Source organism: Enoplosus armatus, chromosome 1, assembly GCF_043641665.1.
Source record: "Enoplosus armatus isolate fEnoArm2 chromosome 1, fEnoArm2.hap1, whole genome shotgun sequence".
Lineage (NCBI taxonomy): Eukaryota > Metazoa > Chordata > Actinopteri > Centrarchiformes > Enoplosidae > Enoplosus > Enoplosus armatus.
Window position 1 is genome coordinate 5,251,280 of NC_092180.1, and position 15,079 is coordinate 5,266,358.

Genomic DNA, 15,079 nt, shown 5'->3' on the forward strand with positions numbered 1-15,079 from the left:
ACCAGCTCTTCTTCCTTCTTTACTTCCTTTAGTGCCAACAAAATGCAGAAGCAAGTGGAGGTCAGGATGGACGAGAGCCACCTGGAGCCCAGAGTGGCCACTCCTGAGAGTGCATGTGGTGGTCTGTGTGATAAAATCATGAAGAACATGGTTCTCACTCTCACAATCCTTGGTAAGCTTTTGGTCCTGGACTTCCATCCACTTTCTACTCCTGTTTAGGATCTCAGGGGGGGCTGGAGCCTTTCCCAGCATGCATTAGACAAAACAAACATAAACAGACACACACATTTATACCTTAGGCAATTAAACTTACCATCAAAAACATACAAACTTCACTCAGGGAGGCCCCAGTCTTTCAAATTCCAGGACCTTCTCGCTGAGAGGCAATAGTGCTAACCACTGAGCCACTTGTGTTGCCCTGCGTGAAGCCAAGGGTTTTTACTACAAAATATTCAAATATGAAAATTGTTCACAGCTTCTTTCTTGATGTTAAAATAGCAAGCATTCAAAAGACCAGGAGTTTCATGATATTCTGTCTCTGGGGTCATATTGCATTTAAATTGCACTGTAATACGCTACACTTTAATATTTTTATTTGAATGTACAGGCAAACTCAACAAGGAAAAGGTGTTATCTTCAGTATTATTATGATTGTTTGCATGTGCAGCAGTTGGAAAAACATTCGGATCAATGTTATATTTTGGTGGTGTTGTAAAGGGAAACACAAGTGACCTTTTGAAGTTAATAGCTTTCTTTGTCACACATGTACACGGTTATCACCGTATCTGTAGGCAACACCATGGCACTGTAACTCTCAGATGACAGGTTGTGATGTTAATTCAGACTTTAATGAGCAAAAGGTGAGAGGTTATATGCCACAGATGTTGATATATTCTTATATCTCTCAGAGTCCCCTGACTTTGTGTTTGATTTGTGTTTTCTCGCCGGCTCAGGTGTGTTTCTGGGTTCCATTGCTGGAATGCTGCTGCGGCACATATCTCCTCTCCCTCCTGATGTTATCATGATCATCGCCTTCCCTGGGGAGATCCTAATGAGGATGCTGAAGATGCTTATTTTGCCTCTTGTTGTTTCCAGTCTGGTCACAGGTGGGTGAGGTACAGTAGCTGCTACAAATGTTCTGCTCAATTTGCTGAGCAGAACTGTCCTAAAATGAGGTCGCATTGTGCGATTTGTTGCTACCTGGGAGTTGAGTTGCAACAGGAGAGACGAGAGAGTGGGCAGTTATTTTCTTTCAAGCAAAACGGGAAAAAAAATTCTTAAAATGTCAATTTTGTGTGGAGGAGGGGAGGCACACAGACAGTGTTTTGTTGGTGTATCTTGCACTCGTATACAGATGCTTTTGTTTTTCCATACTTTAAACTATTGAAAACATGAACCTCTTACTAGTTCAAAACAAGGACTACAACATCTATTGATATACAGTATAGACGTAGTAACATTAGGTTGCCTGTATGCTAATTGTGTTTGCAACATTTCCACTTAAATACACATCTATGCAAATGAGAGAGCATGTGGTTGTCCTTCATTGGAATATTTATGAATCTAGATCAACCCGTTTTAACGAACTTGATTTATGTTGTTATATGGTGGTTATATGCTTATAAGTCTGAAATACCTCCCCATATCACATCCCTTACTGTTCAACTTTGCTTTACAAACTTTGCTGTGAAAGATAACATAGCTTTGGTCCCTAATAATCATTCAAAGCTGTTAATCAAGCCATAAAATTAATTAATTAATTAATTAATTAATTAAAAACACCTGAGATAAAACTAAATGTATCAGTCCAGGTATCCAGTTCATATGATGATGATCAGCTGCACAAGTGATGTTGGACATGTTGTCTACAATACAGTGTGCAGACACATTTACAATACTACCTCTCCACAACCTTGAGAGTGCACACAACGTCTAGCAAGCCTTTCTTACAAACTCAATCAATCTCCGTAAACAATATATTGAAGACCGCTGTTGTTCATCATGTTCTGCTCCGGAAGTCGTGACATCTAGTCCCTCCACAGAGTCAACAGAGACAGCAGTGCTACAATCACTTGCTGTCACACTGGATAATTAAGTCCAATTGTTTAGCTAAGTACAAATGTGTAATTAAGTTGAGTCTCTGACTGAGTCATCTCACCTTCGGAAGCAATTCTTATGAAACTTTGGGTACAGAATTAGTTTTTCCAATATATTTGCACAAGATGTCCTCACAGACAGAACAGTCACAATCACAACACCAGCACCTCTTATCTAAATGAGGCAAGCCATATGTGTGGAGGCTTCACATTTAAAGTCTCACTGGAAGGACATTAGCAAATGAAAAATACATAGGTTTGAACTGTATCGCTATCGTTAAAGAGAGAAAAGTTATGAATACTGCAGTAGCATTAATACAACAACATACAGTATATTTTAGGCTATCTTTTTGATATTGGACACTTACCTGTAAACCAAACTATGTCAACAGGACTGGCTGGTTTGGATGCTAAATCCAGCGGCCGCTTAGGAACCAGGGCTATGGTGTACTACATGTCTACGACGGTGATCGCAGCCATCCTGGGAGTGATCCTGGTGCTGCTCATCCATCCCGGAAACCCCAAGCTGAGGGCTAATCTCGGACAGGGAAAGAAGAACGACGACGTGTCCAGCGTGGACGCTTTCTTCGATCTCATCCGAAATCTTTTCCCAGAGAACTTGGTGCAGGCTTGCTTCCAGCAGGTAGGAGTCTCACAGAAAGCTTTCACCCACCATATAGTCTGATTCATATGTCAGTTGCTCCAATTGTTTGTTCTTTTCTTTGCTTCTTGTCCAGATCCAGACAGTAACCACTAAAATACCAGTACCCACTAACAGAACCAAAGCACCTCCACAGTTCACAGTGAAGAGGTCCCTTCAGTTCAAGAGTGGGATGAATGTCCTGGGTAGGTGAAAAGTTTGAAAACACACCCACTGCACAAATGAAAAGAAATAACAGTTGTTGAAGAAAAATACAAGTTCTTTTTTTTTTTCATTTTCAATTACATAATAACTAGAAAACACATGCCTCCACCAATGCTGCGCAATCAGATTTAGTAATAGATAATCTTTAAAAATGTGCAATCTGCATCTGCCTCCAGATCTGTGTCAAAATATACTGTATGTAGTGACACACAGTCATGGGACGCATGGGTGCCAAGCATTTCATAAGAAATATACGCTGTCTTGCAATAGTGAAAAACCATTCTGAAAGTGATTGTATCCATGCAAAAAATGAATTACTTATTCATTGATTCATCGTTCAACTTCACACCAAAGTTGATTCTGCTCTCATTTTTTGAGATATTCTGCTAATAGACAAACAGAAAAACAGGGCCACCTCCTTGGCTGATGTAACAATAAATGTACCCATAATCATACTACTTTTACTTTTCAGAATATTATCTTTTTCCTAGTATTGCAAACACACCCCCTAAACAATACCATCTCCATATGGCTTTCAATGAGTAATTAATAATTTTCTCTAAGACTAATTTAACATTACTGTATTCTGTGTCTTACAGGTTTGATTGGATTCTTTGTTGCTTTTGGAGTTATTATGGGAAAAATGGGAGAAAAGGCCAAGCTGATGTTGGACTTTTTCAATATCCTGAATGAGATCGTTATGAAGCTTGTTGGCGCGATTATGTGGTAAGTGCTGTGGTAGTCCACTACAGGCATCGCTCCACATTCACTGACACTGCCAAACCATTCCCCTGTATCATATTGATGCAGAGTATCCTACAGCTAACTTATACTATAGTATCTTCAAAATGCTAATAATGTGCCTGCAGACATATATGTATATAACGTATAAAATAAGTATCCCGTGTCTATCTTCAGGTACTCCCCTATTGGTATTGCCTGCCTCATCTGTGGAAAGATCATCTCCATTGCTGACTTGGAGGTGGTTGCGAGGCAGCTGGGGATGTACATGGTCACCGTGATAGTGGGTCTCATCATCCATGGAGGCATCTTCCTTCCGCTGATATATTTTGTGATAGTGAAAGAAAACCCCTTCAAGTTCTTCATGGGAATATTCCAAGCTTGGGTCACGGCACTTGGAACAGCGTCCAGGTATGAGGGATCTCATACCTGCTTTCCTTTACTCAGTGTTTTATTAATGCCATAGATGCACTCTTTCCCCTCCTGAGGTGAGCTCAGTTCTCTGAAGTTCTGCTTCGCCATCTACGAGAAATATTCATTAATTATCAGACATAACAAAACATACAAAGCAACTGCTGAGCCACAACTGCTGTTTCATCTATGGGATTCACCCTTAAAGTGAATTCAAACTAGTATAAGTTTTTGTTTCTTTGGTGAAGCTCATGAAAGTCTTAGCAACAAATTAACAATTAATAAATTACCATCGTTCAGAGTGGATTTATTTCAGTATGAATAGAAGAATAGTGTAATTAAGTTTAAAAATGACTGCAACATCAATTGTGACCCAGTCAAATAAATTCTCAACAGACAGTCTATAATTTGTTGTTGTGAAGTTTTTCATGCCAAATTGGGTGCAGAGTTTACAAACTGAACCTCACTGCATGCTGTTCGTGACCATCATAATAAAGCATTTTCTTCCTGTTTTATTTGCCGCAGTGCCGGTACCTTGCCTGTCACGTTCCGATGCTTAGAGGAGAACCTTGGCATCGACAAGAGAGTCACGCGTTTTGTCCTCCCAGTGGGTGCCACCATCAACATGGACGGCACAGCGCTTTATGAGGCTGTGGCTGCCATCTTCATCGCTCAGATGAATGGGATTAATCTTGACTGGGGCCAGATCGTTACTGTCAGGTGAGAATGTGGCTACAGAAAGATGTCACAATACATTTTGGGGGTAACATTTTGGCAATACATTTGCATTTAATTCAGTTAGACAGGGTTTTAAATCTGCCTGAGCAAAAGAATGACTAGAATATTTTCCCCATAAATACTAGTGAAACATGCATACAGTAAAATATAATAATACAGCAAACCTCATGGAGGTTTTTTTTGTTTATTTCACATATCTGAAATAATACCATAGTTTTAGAGAGTTAGAGCACCAATGTGGATATGTTTCTCACAATCAATTTAATAAAAAGAATCTTACATTTTAGTTAGGTACTGCAAATTTCATGCACTTCCTAGTTTGATTGATTAATCATGTCAAATATTTATTGCGTGGTCATGCCATTTTTATTAGAAATACACTGACTGAATGTGAAAAGTGTATAGTGGCAGTGGTATGTTGGAGCCTTGCAGCCTGTGGTTTGTCCTGCTGAGAGTGGAACTTGTCTCTTGTTTAGTATGACAGCCACCCTGGCCAGTGTTGGAGCAGCCAGTATCCCCAGCGCTGGACTTGTGACCATGCTTCTGATCCTCACGGCGGTGGGGCTGCCCACTCAGGACATCAGCCTCCTGGTCGCTGTCGACTGGCTGCTGTAAGTTCAACATCAACACAAATACTATTATTGAAAACATACAGACCCATTCCAACACCATGAACAGGATTTTATTTCATAATGGTGACTAACCCTGCTGTATTTTAAAGCCTTTGAGCTTCTTATTATCTAATTGTCTAATGTTTTCCCCCCCCAAAAAAATCTCTGAATAAGTCCAAATTCCACATTTGTCATTTTTAGTCACTATCTGACAAAAATCGCTCATCGAATGAGTCATAATCTCAACAAAACTGAGGAATTTGAGAAAAAGAGAATTGCATCATGCTCACTGGGTTTTTAATTGGCAAACATTTATCCACGACAGCTTCAAAGCATAACTCTGCCCACCATATTTTCTCAGCTTTTTCCAACAATTCAGTCAACTCTAACAAAAAAACTCACTTTTCTTCACTGAAAAGCCGAGAACAGCTTGCTTTCCTGGTTGTACAGTAACAGCTGAGCCAACGCCCAATGTTATTTAACATACTAACATCTTTTCACTTTTTAATGAGACATATATATATATTTCATTTTGTGTTTGTCCATAGTTTGACAAGCAGCACATGTATGCACACATCATTTCTACACAGTGTAGAGCTAAACCACAATGGCATCAAAACAGATGCTTGTCTTTAATTTGAATGTAGCAGTGAACGTGTTCTACCTGTCTCTAACACATGTTTTGGGGATGTAAAACAACTCTGGCTGTCAGGCTTTGATAACATTTTTGGAGATGTAGAGTTTTACCCTCCACATGCCCATTTCATTCATTATTTCCCCGTATCTTTCCTCTTCAACATGCAGGGATCGTTTCCGCACCTCCGTTAATGTGGTTGGGGACTCCTATGGAGCAGGAATCGTGTACCACCTCTCCAAACACGAGCTTGACTCCTTCGACTCCCAACAGAACCGGATGGAGGACTTTGAGATGGCAAAGACACAGTCCTTCTTTGAAAATAACACCAACCAGAATGTATACGCTCACCACAACTCAATCTTGATAGACGACTGCAAGGTACATTTCACGTTAACGGACATAGAGACTTGTATGTAGAGACTCCTCCCCAGTTCTGTGTCTGTGTTCCTCTTTCTTTTCTTGTCTGTGTTTGTGACTTCTTATATTTGTGTCTATGTGAATAGTAAATGTCATATTTTCATTGAAAAAAATTATTTTTTTAAAAATGGGTGAAAAAGCTAAATAAATATTTCTATATTTATTTATTCACCTGTTAATCAAATGAAAAAGCAGTTTTTGTGATACCAGGTTCATCAAAAGCAAAGTTTGTTCTTTTTTATTTTATACTTTTGGCTTTAATCTTCCTCAAAAACTCTGTTTTACTCTCATAAAATCCAAATGAAAGTGTCTATTTTTAAGCATCAACCATTCCTAATGCGTTGTCTTGTACACAGTTATATCAACTTGTATTTTGTTGTGGTATGTCTTGATTTTATTAAGATCTGTATTTTTGTTCTTGTCTAATTGGACATGTATTTGTGGCAGCCCTGACCAAATTACAGTTTCAATCTTTTTGAAAGAGTTTTTTTAGCCAGTGGTATACATAAAGACTGCTGTTTCACCCTGTTTCATCCAAAGTGATGCATACATTTATGAAATGCCTATCGAACATCCTTTCCTATCAATAATGTAGCTGGCTTTCTAAACAATCAAGAGCAAAATTGTTGTTACTTTTAGAGAATTTCATTCATACAGTAGAATTTTGTTATTTTTCAGTGTCTGTATGATGCAACTTTTTGTCTGACACTAAAGTTGCATTCTGATTATTTTGAGTATTGTAATTCGGTTGGGCAGAGAATCCATAAAATACATGGCCAACTCAGAAAAACTATAATTATCGTTGGTTTCATATAACATATGACAATGTAAACGGCATCACTGTATGAGATGACATGTATTTTAATGCTGGGGATTCACACAGTAAACTCCGACCCCAAAGGTCAATGGCCTGAATGTAATGAAGCAATGGCTTCTCTGCTCCCAACCGTTGACAGTTTGTACATGATGGTGCCTTGGCCCCATAGTTAGATGTTCTTGATAATTGCTTACAGGTCACCATGGGCAGAAATGGCAAGACTGCAGAGTTCTCTCTTGTTGAGGAGGGACCATGGAAATGCGAGTAAAGCAGATCCAGATGCTGCTGCGCCTTCCCCTGAGTTCCAACAGTTTTTACTTTCTGCCGACGCAACAATAAAAAACAACCAAAAAAAAAAATCACATACGAAAAGGAGGAAAAAAAAGTTAGCAGAGTCACTGTACCGCAAGAACAAACGGTCGGCCAGTGTTTTTCTTTCAGTTACTCATCTGGGTAGCTACTGGAGCAAACTACAGATGACTCACCAACTTGTATTAGATCTTGCATTGGCACTAACTAGACACAAACTGTAATGAACTGGTGCGCTCCATGCGCTCTGTACAGAAGAATAAATCATTCAGTTGACAACACTCAGGGCCTTACTTCGTGCTGCTGCAAGCTTCCTGTTCTGTCAACGAAAGAATTCTTCTACCATGTGCAACATCTATTTTTTCTTTTGTATTGAAGCATTTTCTTTGTAGCTTTCTGCGTAGGCAGAGATGATGTGTGGATGATGGCCTTGCCAGTTACATTTAATACAAAGACCAAGTGAGACATAAAATCATCTAAGAACAAATGTCAGCTCATCAGCATTTGACAGACTTCATCACTGAATGGTTGTCACTATCATTGGTTTTGTGTATTTGTGATTTCTGACAAACTCTGTCGTCTTATGAAATGTCTCTAAACACTAGACCAAAGGTTGAAAATAATGAAAAAATCGATTTATAAAAACATGAACTGAATGAAACAGTGCTTCGTGTGGCATTATGATGTAAGAGCAGCATGGTTTAACACTGCGTTACCTTTGACTGTTTGACTTATGGGATTACACCCTGATGTCGCACACATGGTCAAGCCTAAGAAGCAAAGCTTAGGACTTAGACCATTAGAGGAGAGCATGTGGCCTCTAAATGTGGCAACAAACAGTACAGGATGTGTTGCAAAGAGCTGTACAGCAGAAAATAAAGTAAATGACGGGTGCCCTCCCATTTATTTATTTATTCTTTTTTGTATATATGTTCTTCATGAGTGAAGCACTGAGTTTCTGTTTGTAGTCAAAAGATGCCTGTGTACTGGAATGTTTTGTGTGTTCATATGAGTTTCTGAGAGCAAGAGATGAAGATTAACATGGATATGGAATAAAGTTGGAGATTCAATAAGAGAAGTGTATAGGGGAGGGGGGTCAGATGGGGCATGGGGGTCTCTCAAACTCTCAGCAGGCCAGTGCATTGCTCTGTGTTTTATTTCAAACTGTTTATTTCTTTGCTTTATGACAACCTTGCCTTGACGATGTCAACTGCAGAGTGCAGTCAGTGTGATGACTACGACTACAACTACTACACACTTGTGGATAAAAGTTACCACTTTTCATTTCAATAGGATATTGGGACTTACATTTTAGCAGAAGAAGGAAAAATTCTCCACCTTCCAGCTTTACTACCCTCAGAGCGAGGACGGCTGGGCCTTCCTCGCAAGACAGTCCTTACTGCACTTACACAGCAGATTTAAATATAAATAACACGCTTGTAATTACATGTAGAGTTGATTAGCTATGGTCACGTCTGTTTAGCAAGTGCACACTAAATTCTGCCTCCAGCACTCGCGTAAATCTCAAGCCGTAACAACAAAGTCATTGGATGTTGGCTGAATATGTTCGTTTTTGAGTTTAACTCCGTGCAGCAACTCTGTTCAAACCTAGGTGAAAACGGAATTATTTATTTCTCTTTTCATATAAGCGACAGCTTATATATTCATGTTTAAAGTGCCTCCTTGCACTTTGTGTATATACTCTCTTTAGATAAAGTGTATAAATCAAATGTATAGAATTTGACATTTTATGTCATCTATCAGAACTGTTTTTGCTATGCTAAAGGTTTCTATAAAGACTATATATATGTAACAATGTTAGCGCAACGATAATTTTCTTTTTATGGGCCACTAGTTGTCTCAATAGGTTGTGAAATTAGGGTCATTCATGTACAAACAATGCGTTCAATGTATCTGTTTTAAGGGAAAATACTGAGCTCCAAATGGTTGTCAGAGAAGAAAGCCCAATATTTTTCAGTTGTTTAAGGAGTGAATGTTGTTATTGACTCATCGCAGATTTGGTCATTTAAGGGTTACAAGCACATTAAGGCAGTTTTATGTGCACGGGATATTGGTGTTGGCAGCTATAGTATGTCTACATGTTGTGAGACCTCTGCAAGCCATCCAGTGCTCAAGCACCGCCTTCCTCCAAAATGGAAGAGAGTCTTCCTCAGTATTTATCAGCACGTCCTGATTTATGTCCAAAAACCCATGATCTATTAACTGATTATATCCCTTTTCAATCTATTCCATTTGGTGTTGGGCCTTGATCTAAATAAGAAAATGTTCTTAGTCAACTGGCCTAGTGTAGCAGGTGTTTTCTATGAACATGTGAAATTGTACAATCTTTAGATAATAAAACTTTTATTTTCTATCTTTTATTTTTGATTCTGTGTCCCAGAATGTGTTCAACATTTCCGTGTGTCTGACATTCATTGTAATGCAAAACTTGACTGACTAAATGCAAGCAGGATTGAATGCATGTACTAAACAAACTATAACAGTGCACAAAAATATTTGTCAGGCAAATGGAATGAAAGTGTGTAAATGTTTTAATACTTGTGTGTAAATATGAATGGAAACAAATAAATGTTTATTGATGAGCCTCCGTGGTGTTTATTTATCAGATGAGGGTGGATGTGATACAGCATATGAGAATTCAATAAATGCATACAGCAGCTGAAGTGCTGTGTAGGTTGTCAAGAGAAGCTACTGAGTTAGGGGGCCGAGCACTGCTCAGTACAGAGCTCCCATAATGAATGTGGGTGAAAGAACAGAGCAGCTTAATATAAGTTACAATCCACAACACGGTCTTTAATAATATTATTACAAAGAGATTTAAAATAATATTACAACTTAAAAAGGTCTTTTCTTGTGTCCACTAACAGATCTGTGAGTTTAAAAAAACACTACTTATTTACAATTTAAAAACAGGACATAAAACACTGTAAATACTTTCCAGCTGTGTTTGAAATAAATGGAATTTGTGTATCTCACCAGAGCAGTTTTGTATTTTACAGTTGACTGATTTGACATGGCAATAAATACATCGACCAAAATATTGCTGTATTTTCAAGGTAAAGATATGATTTGAATTTTGAGTCAGCAGGAAAAACCAGACCATGATCCTCGTTCAGACTGGGCTCAGAGCTGTGAAAGTCCACAGAAACCTTTTGCTCAACAGCCATAACAGTTGCGTTCCTCTCATCAAATCCATCTGCTTCAGAGTCTTGTGGTTCTGTGATGAGTCTCAAGCCTCCAGAGGGTCTTTTCCTGAACCTCAGTGTGATGAATATTTCTCTGGAAGCTCATCCAGGGGGATGACTGTGTACTCTTCCGCCTTTCCATTCTCCCTAGGATTGTCTTTGTGCAGGAATGTCTCCATCTCTACCTCCCTCTGCTGGTTTGAGGAGTTAGTATTGGTCTCTAGCTGGGATGCCTGTTTTGGTCCGTTCCACCTGCGCAATAAGGTGAGAATTTAATTCTATGCTCATAATAGTTACGGACAAAAACATTGTTCTATTTTTCAGATGTTAAAGTCTCACTTGTCTCTGGTAGCGATGGCAACGCAGAGCATGACCAGTGCTGCAACGCCAGCAATAAAACCAACGATGATGATCCAACCTGGAGATATGGGAGCATAAGAGTTAAGAATATGGACTGTCTTAAACCAGAGTTTAATCATGCAGAAATCTGGTTTATTAAATGCATTTTTTCTGGACTCACCTGGTGTACTGTGTCCTTTGTTCTGGGATTCAGGATTGACAGGTTCTTCCACACTCTGTGGTCCTTGAACAGAAAAACACAGACTTAAACTTTCCCGTAGACAATCAATAAAGACAATATGATAACGATTGTAGGCATAACATTTGGGGCAAGTATAGGGTATTTACCATTAATGAGCGGTCCCATCCTGCTTTTCGTTTGAGTAGCGAATGACTTTTTAATCTCCTCTAACATTTCGGATTCTGATCCTGATCCAGATCCAGATCCTTCACTTCCTTCAAATATATGTGGAGCGGCCCTGGAGGTTGATGATGCAGTGCTAGTTTCTCTGTCGGAGCTAGAGGTTATACTTGAGGTTGAAGAAGGGTACTGGCCTGACACCTCTCCATCTCCAGACCCTGAATCAGAAGTCAGGGTGCTCAGGAAGTCAAAGCTGGAGACAGCGGGATCAGTAGTTTGAGAGGCCGTGATGTGGTCTGGGGTGACACTTGACTGGGCTTCATTTGGCACTGATGAAGAGGTAAAGCTAGACTGAGGGCTTTGAGTGGGTGAATCTGAACTAGAATTGTCAGTGTCCCTTGGCAACACTGTGGAGGTGGAGCTCTCAGCATGTGAAACACTCTGAGTTGTGGTTGCATACTCTTCACCTCCATGCTGGAGGAACACAGTCTCCCCGAGACCACTGCCCTCGATCATATCATTCCTTTTGGAGTCAGAAGATGGCTGCTGGGATGCTTGAACGGTTGTGTTTCTTTTGGGCGATTCAGTTGTGAGCGAAGGGAGAAAAAAGTGATCGATGAGGAACCCGTCCGTCGCGGCCTCTCGGAGAACGTCATCCTCGGTCTTGACCGGGGTCTGGGTCACAGCTAGGGCAAAGAGAGAGGAAAAATCCACAGGTCACCTTAAGTGTTTACCTACCAGCCCTGACATGAGCGGAAAGGAAAGTTACAAAGCTTTTTTGATGTATTACAAAATGATGACACAGGGCTTAAGAGCTTCGCCCCAAATTCTTGTATAAACTTGTGTCAGTGTTCTTTGATGAGGTGCGGTGGGAAACAGTAATGATTAACTTGGGTGACTAATCGTCTATGAGTGGGTTAACAAAAGAAAGGCAGTCTCATCAAAGCATACGTTTTACTAAGAGCATGCCACTCTTTTGACACACCCAGTACAACAGAGCAAGCCCTGACTGTGTTCTCTGTTTTAGTTGGAAGGAAGCCATTGTCAGGGTTTGGTGCCATTAAGGAAGAGGAAACAATGATTGGAAATATTCATTGTTTTTTGCTCATTTGAATTTATTTTTTAATTTCCTGCATAATCATAGCTTAATAGTGTTGAGATTTTTATTTTTTTTCATTTGGATTTTAATTTGGATTTTTTTTGTGCAGTTTTGAGGTTCTTGTGCTTTACTTGAGTATTTCCATTTCATGCTACTTTATACTACTCCACTACATTTCACTAGGAAATATTGCTTTTTACTCCATCTACCTGACAGCTATAGCTAGCTTTTTGGCATGTTACCCCTTACAAAAAAAGTAGTGTCTATGAGTTTGGATATCTACGAGTTGTTACCAGTTCCACCAAATAAGTATTTCCCTCTAAACTTCTCAGATGGTTTCATTCCAAAGAGGAAAAATCATCCAATATTTAATTTAAATCCCCTAGTGACACCTCAGATTTACTTTGTGACCTTTCGGAGGGACCCGACCCCCAGGTTAGGAACCACTGGCCTAAGCTAACTGTATATAAAGTTGTTAAAACTAGCTATACCTCGACCAGCTACAACCGTAAAATGCTACTTACAGATTAATGCAACAGTATTTACAACCTAATGATAATTACAGGGACTATTTTTCTGCTCTTCTGCTCTAACTTTAAATACATATTGCCTATAATACTTCTGTGCCTTTACTTATAATGGAGCATTTTTACGTTGTGTTATTAATCAGAATCAGAAATACTTTATTGATCCCCGGGGGGAAATTATACATTATTAGTACTTTATTAGGACATTATTAGTACTTTTACTTAAGTATTTGATCCAAGTACTTCTTCCAACACTATCCATAATAAGCAATAATCTGTTATATCTCAATAAAGTAAGAAAAGGGTTAAAACAATTATAAGAAGGCCTAAGAATCAAATCACACATCTCCACTCTCAATTTCTACCCAGTCATGTTCAGCTCCAGTGTTCCCTATGAAGTTTCCGGTTGCCCAGACTTGTGTAACAGCTCTGTGCTGATCTTCGGTTTCACCTTACTCAAGACATACGCATTAATGCACCTCCTGGAGCAGCTCAGAACATTCTACAAAAGATCTCTGTGTGTAATCTGGAGGTGCCAGTGAAACCTGCACACCGGCAATGAAATACTACTCTGGCATTCTTACAGAGAGAGTTAGACCTGAAACATAAAGAGCATCTTAGGTGGCGGAGGGGGGGAGTGCTGATTCACAGGGTAAGAAAAAGGACACCATAGGAATTATTGAAATTTCAGAGGTCTGTATAAAAGAATTACTGTATTTGTCAGACTGCAAAACCCAGACTATGGCCTCCTGATATGGAAGACTGTCATTTTGCCAAAGAATTTCATTAACCGCCAGTGATTTGGATCTTAATTTTTCAGTTTTCAGTTCACATGGCTAATAAAGTCACAAAGATACTCAGCTAAAATAGAAAGTGTTTCAGAGAGTTACTAAAAGAAAAATAGACAAAAAAAGAAAAAGCTTTTTCACTTACAGTAAACAGGTGTCGAGTGGACAACCGCAAGAAGTCCAAGAGTAACCCCAAAAAGAAAATTCCTCATCTTCATACCAGTAACTTGTGATGGAGCCATGGACTGAAACTCTTAGCGAGCCGGAACTATTTGGCACACTGAACTGATAATTTGAAGCAGATGAATCATGCCATGCCTTTTATACACAGCAGGTAGGTGTTACTTCAGTACAACAATGGCTGGTGACACACAAACACACACAGGAGGGCTGGCACACCTGTGAACACACCCTCTTCCTCACACACTTTCTCACGCTTTTTTTCCCCCCTCCTCCTCAGGAACCGCAAACAATTATTTCTTTTTAATCCACTTGTTCAGGAAGTTGAATTGTTTCCAGATTTTACTTTGTGGAAGAGGATGAACAACAAAAAAAATGGCATCAGTTACTGAGGAAATATGGCTGAATGATCTAATTTTACCACTTCAGTTCCATGTGATACAAAATAAGATGACATAAAACACCACGTTGGTTCAGCATGACAATAAAAACGTACATGTTATGTTCATCCTCGTATTACAGACATACTGGCCCTAACATGACAGTGCTAGGATGCAAATACATACATACATACAAGATAAACAAACATAAGGACAGACAAAGGGAAACGAGGATAAAAATAAAACCCCTCAAAGGAAAAAACTAATAATAATAAGATTATTTAAAGATTGGAATACTAAATTTAAGACAAAATAGTGGCAGAATTTTTACACAAAAAAATATTCTTATCAAGTTTCTTGTTCAAAAAAATGTCAAAAGAGAAGAAAGTGTCATATGGACTTTTTCCATTTCTGTCAATCTATTTATGAGCTGACACCATGCACACAAAGAGGGATGTTTCTCCCATTCTCATCAGTACTTCCTTATCATTCTGTCACCCACCATTCCCATGTCACAGGAGAAGCCACAGCTTTCAACCACACAAGAATCTTCATTT

General features: G+C 39.2%; 2 protein-coding genes across 2 annotated transcripts; one reads left to right on the forward strand and one right to left on the reverse strand.

Moving 5' to 3' along the window:
- Window positions 1-42: 42 nt before the first annotated feature.
- Window positions 43-7,601, forward strand: LOC139307632 (excitatory amino acid transporter 2-like). The gene is made up of 10 exons (XM_070931179.1): window positions 43-172; window positions 954-1,106; window positions 2,489-2,739; window positions 2,834-2,942; window positions 3,561-3,687; window positions 3,880-4,113; window positions 4,639-4,833; window positions 5,328-5,462; window positions 6,267-6,477; window positions 7,530-7,601. The coding sequence occupies exons 1-10, from the start codon at window positions 43-45 to the stop codon at window positions 7,599-7,601; spliced, it is 1,617 nt and encodes a 538-aa protein (XP_070787280.1).
- A 2,633-nt stretch (window positions 7,602-10,234) lies between these two features.
- LOC139288420 (uncharacterized) lies at window positions 10,235-14,255 on the reverse strand. The gene is made up of 5 exons (XM_070909719.1): window positions 14,108-14,255; window positions 11,536-12,234; window positions 11,369-11,431; window positions 11,188-11,266; window positions 10,235-11,100 (listed from the first exon to the last, which is right to left on the reverse strand). Exons 1-5 carry the CDS (start codon window positions 14,202-14,204, stop codon window positions 10,923-10,925), a joined length of 1,116 nt encoding a protein of 371 aa, XP_070765820.1. The 5' UTR covers window positions 14,205-14,255; the 3' UTR covers window positions 10,235-10,922.
- Between the last annotated feature and the right edge of the window lie 824 nt (window positions 14,256-15,079).

Excerpts from the sequence above, each read along its gene's own strand:
- LOC139307632 (XM_070931179.1), top strand. The coding sequence starts at position 43 with ATGCAGAAGCAAGTGGAGGTCAGGATGGACGAGAGCCACCTGGAGCCC. Across the intron at positions 2,943-3,560 it reads GAGTGGGATGAATGTCCTGG|GTTTGATTGGATTCTTTGTT; the intron begins GTAGGTGAAAAG and ends TGTGTCTTACAG. Across the intron at positions 5,463-6,266 it reads GTCGCTGTCGACTGGCTGCT|GGATCGTTTCCGCACCTCCG; the intron begins GTAAGTTCAACA and ends TTCAACATGCAG.
- LOC139288420 (XM_070909719.1), bottom strand. The coding sequence starts at position 14,204 with ATGGCTCCATCACAAGTTACTGGTATGAAGATGAGGAATTTTCTTTTT. Across the intron at positions 12,235-14,107 it reads CCACTCGACACCTGTTTACT|CTGTGACCCAGACCCCGGTC; the intron begins GTAAGTGAAAAA and ends TCTTTGCCCTAG. Across the intron at positions 11,432-11,535 it reads GATGGGACCGCTCATTAATG|GACCACAGAGTGTGGAAGAA; the intron begins GTAAATACCCTA and ends TTTCTGTTCAAG.